Genomic DNA, 11,445 nt, shown 5'->3' on the forward strand with positions numbered 1-11,445 from the left:
GATGTACACATTGTCTTACATTTCTTAAAAGGAAAGCACATTTGTAATGGAATGTGGAATCTGGGAGGAGGTGTTGTAGTGTGTTTCTGGTAAATGCCTTCTATGTTATCTGGAAAGATTATCAAGGATATAAATATATGGGAAGGAAGCAGGTCTTTATGGCCGTTTAAGAGATTTGATCTAGGAGTGAGATGTCTTGTTTGTGAAGAGAGTCTGGGTCCTGGTCTGGAAAAAAAATACCTTATCTTTTTTATGACGCAATTAAGCGTTCACGAACAAAAGGCAGTTTCTCTCACAAGGAAGTGGGCAAGCAAAAGGACCTCTAATAAATCTTGATCTTGACAGAAAATCTTTTTTCGGTTTGTGCTCTTGTTTGGGGTTATGTTCGCCTGCTGTTATTTCGGTGTAAATATGAAAGTTGAAGAAAAACCTTGAGATTTGTGACACCCAGAGACAAACATCAGCATCTGTTGTGCGCTTCGAATACATCCTGTTACCAGAAACAATAAACACCCGGTTGTCAGCAAAGGACTATTTATGTCCCAGCTCGCACTGAAAGAGGAGAGGACCAGCCATCATCTGCTTTTGCTCAGACGGCTGGTGCTTTTCTGGTGTCCTCTGGCAAATTACCTGAGATGTGGCGTCTCAGTGTTTCATGACAGAAGGCTTAAAGAGGAAGAGATGACACTTTTATATATTTTTATATATTCAAGCTTAGTTGACCTGCAAGTTATTATGCAAGCAAATCAAATGAGTCTTGTTTACATTAAGTTCTTCTGGTAATTGTTAGGTAATGCACTTTTGAGAGGAAGCCAGTTTTTTGTACCCTGAATCGGTTATAACGAGTGACTTAGGGATGGGGAAGAGAAATGTTGGTTGTAAAGTTGGCGGTTATTAGGCAAATAGGGAGGAATCTGGGTGTCTGAGCCCAATCAAGACGCTGGCACGGGATCAGTTGTTATGTTGACATGTACAATATCTATCTTAGACACTCTCTTGATGTCTCCTTTTGTGCTTGTATGCCTTGTTTATCATTGTCCTGACACCAAGCCACACTTTCATTCTGTACGCTGAACTGTCAAGCTTCCTCTTTTAGACAAATGTCTCTCTCACACTCGCTCTTTGTCTCTCTCTCTCCCTGTTCCTGGTATATTGTTCCCCTCTCTCTCCCTGTGATTAATTGTGCAGCACTCCCCCTCATGCCCTCCACTCTCTTTTTAACATCATTGTCATGATAAGCAAACGCTACCGTCGGTATTCACCGTTGTAACAGAGCAGTGTCTGTGTGATCATTTGTTTTATCTCCTACTCAACCAGACTATTATCCTGTCCTAATAATGTGCTCTCCGTTAGGGTTGTGTCATTTCGCATGCAAATGCGTAACACTAACAAACGCGTATTTCTGTTATGTGTATCCACAAGCGTGCCAAGAAAAGCAGGGCAAAAAAGGGAAAGCCTCAATGTTTACCGGACCTGGTCACCTCTGCACAGAACGGCCTTTGAGCAGCGGCTAATAAAAGTGAATGAGTTAATGTGTCTGCAATATCAGAACATACATGAATACACTGAACGCAAGCACACTTCTAAGGGCGGATATAGAGCGCGGTCAAATAAAATAGAAACCAAATGTAAACATCCACCACCAAATGTCAACTTCCATTCAAGTATTTATGGCCTTCCCTCAGAATATTAAAAAATTCTCGATACTTTTCTTTCAGTTTTCGGGGAAAAGTTACATCTTCAGCCCTTCACTTCCTTGTAGAAGTCCTTGTGTACAATCTGTTATTCTTAACTATCCTAGCTCCCCACCCTCCCGCCTTCACCTACAGACAGTGTGGGTGTGCTATAGAGATGTTCTAAGAAGACGTGGTGTTCTCTGAGGCGGCCTTTCCCTGCCGTATCCCGCGCCGGAGACTATGAAAGAGACACATAATTCTATTATTCTCTCTTTGCCTTTCACTTTGGACCCTGCACTTCTCAGTGGCTTTGAAGCTTATCAGAACTGAAAGGTGCAAATTGCGACTCTGAGTGAATGTTCCTTTCTATCCCTCTCCAGATCTCTCTCACTTCTTATTCATTTCTCGCACTCCCACTAATTCCCCTCCCAGCTCCATAGGGAGCTGTGCAAGTAATCAGCCGTGTGTGTGTGTGTGTGTGTGTGTGTGTGTGTGTGTGTGTGTGTGTGTGTGTGTGTGTGTGTGTAAAAAGTATATTTAATAATTATCACCGGGCAGAAGGGAAGGAGTTTGTGTATACCTTGTGTGGGTGTGAGCACACACAAGGTATATTCCCGGGTTCATGAGAATGCCCCACACACACATACACACACCTCCAGTTCTCCTTCTGACATGAAACCTACAATTACACATTAATGACACCCCGGCACAATGCGAGTGGGGGGGGGTGATAACTCAGAGTGGGAGTAATGTAATAATTGATGACTGTGAGGCACCCTGGTACAAATTGTTGATGGAGGAGGTTAAGAACACACACCTGTCACTCACTCACTCCCACGCAGGTAATACACACATTTGCATGTAATTCACACACACACACACACACACACACACACACACACACACACACACACACACACACACACACACACACACACACACACACACACACACACACACACACACACACACACACACATGGCTCACAGCTAGACATCTCCCTCCCAGCAGGGGGGAGATACATTCTGTACATGTTGTGTGTCTGAGCTGCACCTATAATCACACTGATAGGAGGACAGCATTTCCTTCCTGGCCGTTCCATGTGTAATCTATTTGTGCTTTCTGATAATGAGCAAATAATCAAAGGGATTGTGTCTGCCAAAATAATGTTCTCGTAGACCGTTTAGTTTATTCGCCCCTCTAGTGATGAAGAGGAGCTCTGGCTGACACACACACAGACACAGAAGTAGTCACACACACTCAGACGAGGCCTGCCTGGCAGGTGTTTCCAAGAGGTAATTGTTAGCATGACAGGCTAGCAGCCTGACGCGTGAAGAGGGGAGAGGCGGGGAGAATGTAAGAGGCTTCCTTCTCCAGGTGAAGCCAGGATTCTGCAGGCTGCCTGGCTTGGCTGCTGGTCTGATCGCTTGGGCTGATCGCTTGGAGGCCACTTCCTCTTCAACCCTCGCACTGTATCCCTGTCTTCAATCTGTCGCTCTCCCTCCCTCCCTCCCTCCCTCTCTCTTCCCTCTGAGCTTAGGGGCTACTGTTCAATCCTCCAAAGGAACATACTATTCCAGGTTGAACCTAGAATAGTTGATCTTACCTGAGGGTCAAGCGGTTATAATGCACAAGGACTTTATTCTATTAGTAGCCGACCGTGCAGGCCATAAAGAAAAGCAGACAAAAAGAAATCAATGTTATCGTGCATTTCAAAACGTCAAACTTTGTATACACTCACCCACACACTCACAAGCACACACACCAGCATATGCATATCAGCATACACACATACACATATCAGCATACACACACCAGCATATACACACATCAGCATCAGCATACACCCACCAGCATATGCACATATCAGCATACACACACCAGCATATACACACATCAGCATACACATACGCACACCAGCATACACACACACGCACACACATAGAGATCTCTATAAATGTCAGCGGTCTGCTCTGAGTGCAGCCAGATGTGTCTGTGTACTGTCCGCGGCGGTGCTGTTGACATTACGTGTTGTGAACAGGAGCATTGTGTCTGTCCTAATCAGGGCTCAAGCCGGCCTGGTTTGTTCCTACACACACACCAGCTAGGGTGGCTCGCTCCTCCTGGGTTCCTGTCGGGCTCCGGAGAGGAACAGTGGAAAATGTGTTTGGAAATATGTGCTTGAGTGTGTGTGTGTGTGAGGGCCGGTGCCAGGACTCAATTAACTAACAGGTTGACACGTGTTGAATCTGTAGAAAGACTATGGAGGCTGTTCATTTGTGACTGTTTTAATTCTGTGAAGATGAATATGTCCATGGAGGTTTGATGTCCACTTTTTCCCGTTTCTCATCTAAAATGCAGCACATTTAAAATTGTGTGACATGACAATTGTGTAATACGAAGCAACAGTTCTCTCTCTCTCTCTCTCCCTCTACCTCTCTCTCTCTCCCTTTCTCCCCTGCTCTCTCTCTACCTCTACCCCCCCCCTCTCTCTCTCTCTCTCTCTCCCCTGCTCTACCTCTCTCTCTCTCCCCCTGGCTCATCCCTCTGCCTGTGCTGTGTGTCCACAGGGATAACCAGACCCTGGTCCTGGAGTGGAGGGCTGAATGACAGAGCAGCACATGTGGAGGGCTAGCCGGCCGACCCCCACGTCCTGACCTCCGACCCCTGAAGACCCCCTCCCCCCCTCCCCCCCTCCCCCGACCCCTACACCCAACAGTGACCTCAGCACTGGGTGTCACGGAAACGGAATAGCAAGGAAGTACCGCTCCTCCGCAGGCATGGTGAGTAACGTGTGTGTGTGTGTGTGTGTGTGTTAGGGCTGCTAGATTATGGAAAAAATCAGAACCACGATTATTTTGGTCAATATTGAAATCCCGATTATTCAAAGTATTATTTTTGAGTTTGAAAACATGATGTATTTATTCAGCATGTCTCTCTCAAAAAACACTTTGTAACTGAGAACTTTGAAATTTTGCCTAAAAAAATACACAAAATGGTCTAAAAGAAAAGGTTCAAATCTAAAATGATGTACAGATATGTATCCAGCTGTTCACTTTCTATAAAAAATTTAATGAAAAACAAAAAAAAAACAATTAATCGACTAGCCCTAGTGTGTAGTGGTGTGTGTATGTACTGTGGGTAGTGGCATGTTTGTGTATTGGAGTTTGTTCGTATGTGTTGGGTAATGATGTGTGTGTGTCCAAGCTCAAGAGTATTATCCCCAACTGTGTCTGTGAACACTTTGGCCAGACTGGATGTTGTGATGGTTCAATTTGATAACCTTCTCTATACAAGACGGCTGTGTGTGTGCACGGGTACGTGCTGTGTGTGTGTGTGTGTCTGTGTGTGTGTGTGTGTGTGTGTGTGTGCATCAAAGGCAGCGCTGTGTGTGTGTGTGTGTGTGTGAACGAGATAACTGTAGGAGTGGGTGCAGACAGGAGTGTAGATTGTGTCGTGGGGAGAGAGGAGAGTGGAGAGGTGGGCTGAGAGGCTCAGGGCCTAAAGGAGCACAGAGCAAGAAGAGGAGGAGTGGGAGAAATGTCTCAACGGTCGAGGAAATAATAAAAGATATATGATCGAAAGAAATTGTAATCATGATGGAAAAAATAAGGAGGTGACGTGGCTTCATGCTGGTGTTGATGCGATGTTGAAATGGTACTGTACAGGGTAATAGACTGGTTAATTTACACGCATGGCTATTATGGCTGTCAGAATAAATTCACATTTCATAGGCCCATGCTGTTATTAGGCAGCGCGCAGGCGAGATGAACCGTTCTGAGGGAGGAGATGACAGGAACGGATGAGGAGGGAGAGGAAGAGGAGGAGGAAGAAGTAGAAAAATAATAGGAGAAGTAGATGAGGATGAAGAGGGGAAAAAAGGAGCTGAGGGAAATAAATTGGAGGACGAGGGATACAAGGCGGGGGGGGGGGGCGAGAGAGAGAGAAAGGGGGATGAAGGATCGGGAGAAAGAGAGGTTAGGAGCAAGATGGCGAGCAGTGGAGACAAGGAATTGATTAATGGTGTTGGCTTGTGAGGTTGGGTACAGAGGCTCTGTGGGGAGAGTGGGGGAGGGGGATCGTAAGATGAATTATTAAAAACTAGAACGAGAGGAGGGAGGAGGACCATGAGGCTGTGAGGAGAGGGAGAGAGAGAGAGAGAGAGGGAGGGTGGGAGGGAAGGAGGAGGGGAGAACAATAAGTACTTAAGGTGGAGATTGAATAGGGGTAGGGGGAGGAGCTAAGTGTGCAGGGGTTGGACTGGGCAGGGCAGGGTGCATTTGCCGGGCTCATAAATTATCCACCCTAATGAGGGTGTTTTTGTCATATAAGGTGTGTGTGTGTGTGTGTGTGTGTGTGTGTGTGTGTGTGTGTGTGTGTGTGTGTCCTCAAGGGAAGCGAACGCACTTTAGTCAGACCTTTGCTGCTTTAATGCGGAGAATCACACGATGACCTTGCCAGAATGCTACACAAACACACCCCTCAATCAGCCCTCCCCCCACCACACAGACACACACAAACACACCGCCTGGGTTGACCTTCTGTTGTATATCCTTTTGAACTGTCTCTGTCCCTTGTTTCATTGCGGAGTGACACACAAATACACATACACACATTCACAGTGTTCTGTCTACCTACTTGTATGGTTCTTCAATATGGCCTGATGTGAAATGGATGCCATGTTAAAACTTTTACTGCACTTGCAAGCAGTATTTCTCTGCTGGCATGCGCAATAATAAAGCCTGTGAGGAGAAAACCATTCATTGAGCGCTGACATCAAACACGCAAAACTGATGCCCCTGTGCGCACCAATGCCTTCTTTGCGTGCGTGCCCACACAGAGTTTTCCTGCTCGCTCGGAAATCTTTGCTCATCGCGCGTAGGTTTTCTTTTTGGCACTAAGTGGATGGAGCCAGCCATGGCCGTTGTATCCCTGAATGTGAATGGCTCCATGTTGCCAAACACCACTTGAAGTGCTTGGATGATTTTCTCGGGTAACATGAAGCGAGCTGACATTTAACCAAGAGTCTGAGCTGACGTCTCAGAAGGTGCTTCGGAGAACTGTAAAGCACAGTGTTACACCTCGGACATCTTACAGTTGTTAGTAAAACATAATATTATGCATGTCATGAATACAAGTAGGGTCATCAGACGCAGTGAGCCATAGCCAGTCTTGAAGAATGGCATTACTTCTTGAGAATAGAGATATAACAACAGATCAGGAAATATAAAAAAAAACTTAATTCTGATCATGAAGAAATACTGCATTAATTTGCTGCAGGGTAACGTAGCAAGTCCAATAAATCAGCGCTGTCGCTGTATTTTTAAATCTGTATTTATATAGAATAGTAAAAACAAAATAGAAAAATGTAAAGTCTCCCTGCATGAGGAGTTTCCACGGCTGTTTCTGGGGAATCAGAGGAACCTACGTCTAAACGTGATGGGTTAGAACAACCAATCACCTCAGTTCTGCTACGTTTTATGATATGTGCGCACGGATGTGTCAGTTGTGTGCGCGCGCAAAGTCAATTTTGCTTGAGATTTTTGGCAGTGGTATGGCGCCTTATGACAACGCGTGCGTGCGTGCGTGTGTGTGAGGCTTTTGTAGTGATAATAAATCATGGCATGTGTGTAATGTATTATTTTCTAATGTGTTCCTAAAGTATCTTTCTTTGCCATTTATTGTCCCACTGTGGCATAATTACCTCCCTACACTATTCGCTTTTGCTCTGCTCAAGTTGGTTAGGTTCTACACTGATCTGATAATTTTGCAGCATTATCTTCTTTTTTTCTCAGTTATTTCTGCTCCATTTTTCCTTCTGCATTCTTCTGCTGGATTATTCTAATAGGGTTCCTGTTCTGTTGTTCTCCTCCGTTCCGTCGTGCTGCTCTATGGACCCCTACTCTATGCTGTGATTCTGGTTAACTAGAATGAAACACCGGGGTGTCAGCCGCTGTGCTTTCAGAGCTCAGCGCTTCAGAGGGAGATTGTGAACCTTGTGTACTCTGCGGCACATTTGCGTAGAGCAGAGGACACGGACGGACATATTTTCCCCTGGTCCCTCTCAGGCTTGGTTGTCAGGGCTCGGCTTGTTTTCAACCCAACGGGATGAGAAGCAAAAGTCCTGCTTATAAGTTTCATATGCTTATTGGCCTCATCATTTATTAAGTTCATATGTGTCCTACTTTTCTTTGATTTCGTTCACTATTTCTGTGTGCGTGTGCGTGTGCGTGTGTGCGTGTGCCTGTCCTTCCTCCAACAGCTAAAAGACCCCTATGTCCATGCTTCGATACGATCAGCTGTGGACATGCTTATTAGATGCATAACAAACAACCCCAGTCTTAATGGGGCAGCTGGGGGCTGGCTCTTTGGAGGATGATGGAGGAGGTCTTTAATGGATGTCCAAGTGGCTGTTTGGCGTCAAGGGTTGTGTGTATGTGTGTGTGTGTGTGTGTGTGTGTGTGTGTGTGGGGGGGGGGGGGGGAGGGCTGCTGAGACAAGCAACCAGGTACGACCTTGTTGTGTTTCTCCTGTACCCCAGCGACCGGACAGGGAGGGATCTGGGAGTGGCTGGCCGATGGCAGGTTTGCTCACTGCGTGGGGGGTGATGTAAAAACGGTGGGGGTGGTGAATCCCCGGGCAAAGCTTGGTGCACATGAATCAAAGGATTAATATTTGATGCAGCCCCCCCACCGGCCCACTTGAATGTTACAGGAGAGTGGGCATTTATTTTCATTTATTATTCATCTATTTATCTCCTTCCACTTCTAATTTATACTCGGTTAGTGTTATTCCTTTACCACGCTGCTCCGTTCTTGTGAGCTTGCACCCGGCGTTTGGGGGGGCGAGCATTAGTCGTGCCTCACATGTTCACAACTATTCACCACCACCGCTAACCAATAGCGGTGGTGGTGAATATAGCGGGCGCAGATGGTTATGCAAAAGTGGAGGGCTGAGCTGTTGATTTGGTGCCTGAGAGAAGCGCGTCTGTGTGGGGGGGGGAGTGCCGGAAGCGGCGTCCCCGCGGAGAGGCAGCATGGCGGCGATGTCGTCTCAGGGTAATCACACATCAGGCCGGGGCCACGCGTTCCCCCGGTTGGGACTGTTTCAGAGGAGGGCCCCTAGGTGTGGATGTGCGCGTGTTTCATTTGTACACGCTCGGTTGTGCGTTTACGTAACATTGGTCTCCCTGTCTGAGGATGAATAGGAGGTGTGTGTGTCTCTGTGTGTGTGTGTGTGTGTGTGTGTGTGTGGTTTTAAAAAAGAGCTAAAAACATTTGAACACACACAGATGTTGTGTAGTCGGGAGAAAGTGTGAAATTGTGTGGTTGGTTGGTTGTTTTGTAGATTTTGTACAAATCTGTATCCCATATGTTGTTTATTGACACACAAAGTTCTCAAGTAGGCTATATATAAAATGTGCACTTTTTAGCTTAAGGGTGTTGATTGTGTTTTCTTTTCACAGTGACCAACAGTGCTATTGCTGCAGAACTGAGCTAGGACGGTAAACACGCCCACAGCCAGGTTTATTTATGTAACCCTTAACAGTTGGTTTAAAAGGCGTCTACGTTTGTGCCTGCCTAGCAAGGGAAATCATTCAGTGCTTTGACCAAAAGAGTGCTCTGATCTTTCTCGAGTCGGCCTCCATTTCTCTCAACAGGCCAAACATTCAAAAGGTTTCTTCTTCTACAAAGATAACAGTATTTCAGGTGAATCTGTCGTGTTAGATGGAACATTTTTGTCCTCTAAATCCCCCCACCCCCCCAGACCATAGCAAACATATTATTTCTGCTCACACAAATAGCTCTCCATGACCACTTCCCTTGCCGTGTGATGTTTTGCATCACTGCGAATATGCGTCGCCCTCCATATTGAGCCTGTAATGGTTGACTGTCAGGATGTCTGCTCGCTGGACTGCTTCCGTGCTGTTGGGATTTCAGGAAGAGGAACAATAATACTGTGCTTCTTTGTCTCAGTGGTGTTGTCAGGATTTTCAGGAACTTGCTGATGTTTGCCACCGATTAGCCTCTGGTGTTGTCTACAACGCATGAATAAAGCACAGGATGGTCTTAGGAATTAGTGCACACGCACGCACGCACGCACGCACACACGCACCATTAGTGAGTCAGAGATGAGAGGGAATGACTGATGAACCTATTTAGCTCGCTCACTCACTCATTCACTCACTCACTCACTCACTGTCAGTGAGGAGTGTGTATCGCTCTCCTCACATTGGCATGTCACAGCGGTCCCAAGGACACTGTGACACAATATTGTCATACTAGTCCCGCTGTCCAGGACTGAGGCGGTCACACTTCAGAGCAGGTAATGAGTGCTCCACTGCGCCGCGCCGCCAGGACGCTGTAATCCCGTCAGAAGGGCCGCTCGCCGTGCTCCAGCTCGTAACCCAAACCTCAATGTCAACTGACTCAGGAATGAATTTCATTGTGAATTGGGTCACGGATGGCATTCTCGGTATGGAAAGGGATTTGGTTTGTTATCGTTGTGATTTTGCCCAAATAAAATCCAAATGCAAACTTGGTATCGTAATGGTAATATCCTCGACGTTATAAACATGTCAGGTTTATAATCCCGACCGGTGTATTTTGAATGGATGACATCGTAAAGATCCCCGTGGTGTTTCCAGGAATCAGGTCCCTGTAATAACCAGCGCTGCAGCGTGGGTTACAGGGCCGAACGGTGGCGTATCGGTTTGGTGAGGCGCGTGCAACACTATCCCGACCCCCACTATCCCGACCCCCACTATCCAGACCCCCACTATCCCGGCCCCCACCCCCACCCAGCTCCCAGAGACCTGTCAAGGAGTCAGCTGTAACTGCTTTGATTTACATGTGGGACCCATCCCCTCACACCCCCGCCCTCCATAGAGCTATAACACTCACATACACACACTACCATTCTCTCTCTCACTCACACTCACAAGCATTCCTTACAGCACACGGTTTATGGCTGAGGAAGCCCCTATTAGCAACGGCTCATAAAACTGGAGAGTCGTCGCCTGTTAAGCAGTGCTCAGCTCACACACACACATACACACACACACACACACACACACATTTTACAGGATACTCCCTAATAGAACTTTATTTACTATGTCCTGGACACCGCAAACTCTGACGACCGATCGCTTCAATTAGAGTTGATCCTCTTCTTTTATACAAATTGCTTTTTCGTTCATCCCTCTCAAATGACACAGGAGATGAATCCAATTTTACTTTTGATACGACGTTGATATATTTGGATTATATATCGGGATTACAAAAGGTGGAGTGGGGCCATGTGCACAAAAATACAATCAAAAACAGAGGCCACAGCATCGTAACCACGTTGATTTGAAAGGTGGCCCCGGAACAGGGGGCGGGGCCAACTCCACGCCGCAGTCACCTGGAGAAGGGTCAGCAGGCTCCGTACTACCTAACACAGCGTCACACACACACACACACACACACACACACACACACACACACACACACACACACACACACACACACACACACACACACACACACACACACACACACACACACACACACACAGTGGTGGGATATCGCGCTTTAAGCAACGCGATAGAGGGACACACAACATTTACAACATGAAAACATGAAACACATGACATGAGCATATGACAAGGTTTTTACAGCGTGGTCGTCTCAGATGGCTGTTTCACAACACGCCATCACCCGCACTGTCAGACATTTGAAGTGTGGTGTAGCTGAATTAAATGAGGATGCTTTGACCCAATAGTTAT

The 11,445-nt window shown here is 46.6% G+C and overlaps 1 protein-coding gene across 8 annotated transcripts in view; it reads left to right on the forward strand.

The window, feature by feature from the left end:
• strbp (spermatid perinuclear RNA binding protein) overlaps positions 1 to 11,445 on the forward strand; it is a 75,095-nt gene that overhangs the window by 31,857 nt on the left and 31,793 nt on the right. For all 8 annotated transcript variants that reach the window (XM_079759316.1, XM_079759320.1, XM_079759317.1 and 5 more), the window contains exon 3: positions 4,247 to 4,459. In XM_079759316.1, coding sequence (XP_079615442.1) covers positions 4,457 to 4,459 — 3 coding nt within the window. In that variant the 5' untranslated portion in view covers positions 4,247 to 4,456. The remainder of the gene's footprint in view (positions 1 to 4,246; positions 4,460 to 11,445) is intronic.

This window comes from Pollachius pollachius (assembly GCF_949987615.1).
Source record: "Pollachius pollachius genome assembly, contig: scaffold_124, whole genome shotgun sequence".
NCBI classification, from domain to species: domain Eukaryota; kingdom Metazoa; phylum Chordata; class Actinopteri; order Gadiformes; family Gadidae; genus Pollachius; species Pollachius pollachius.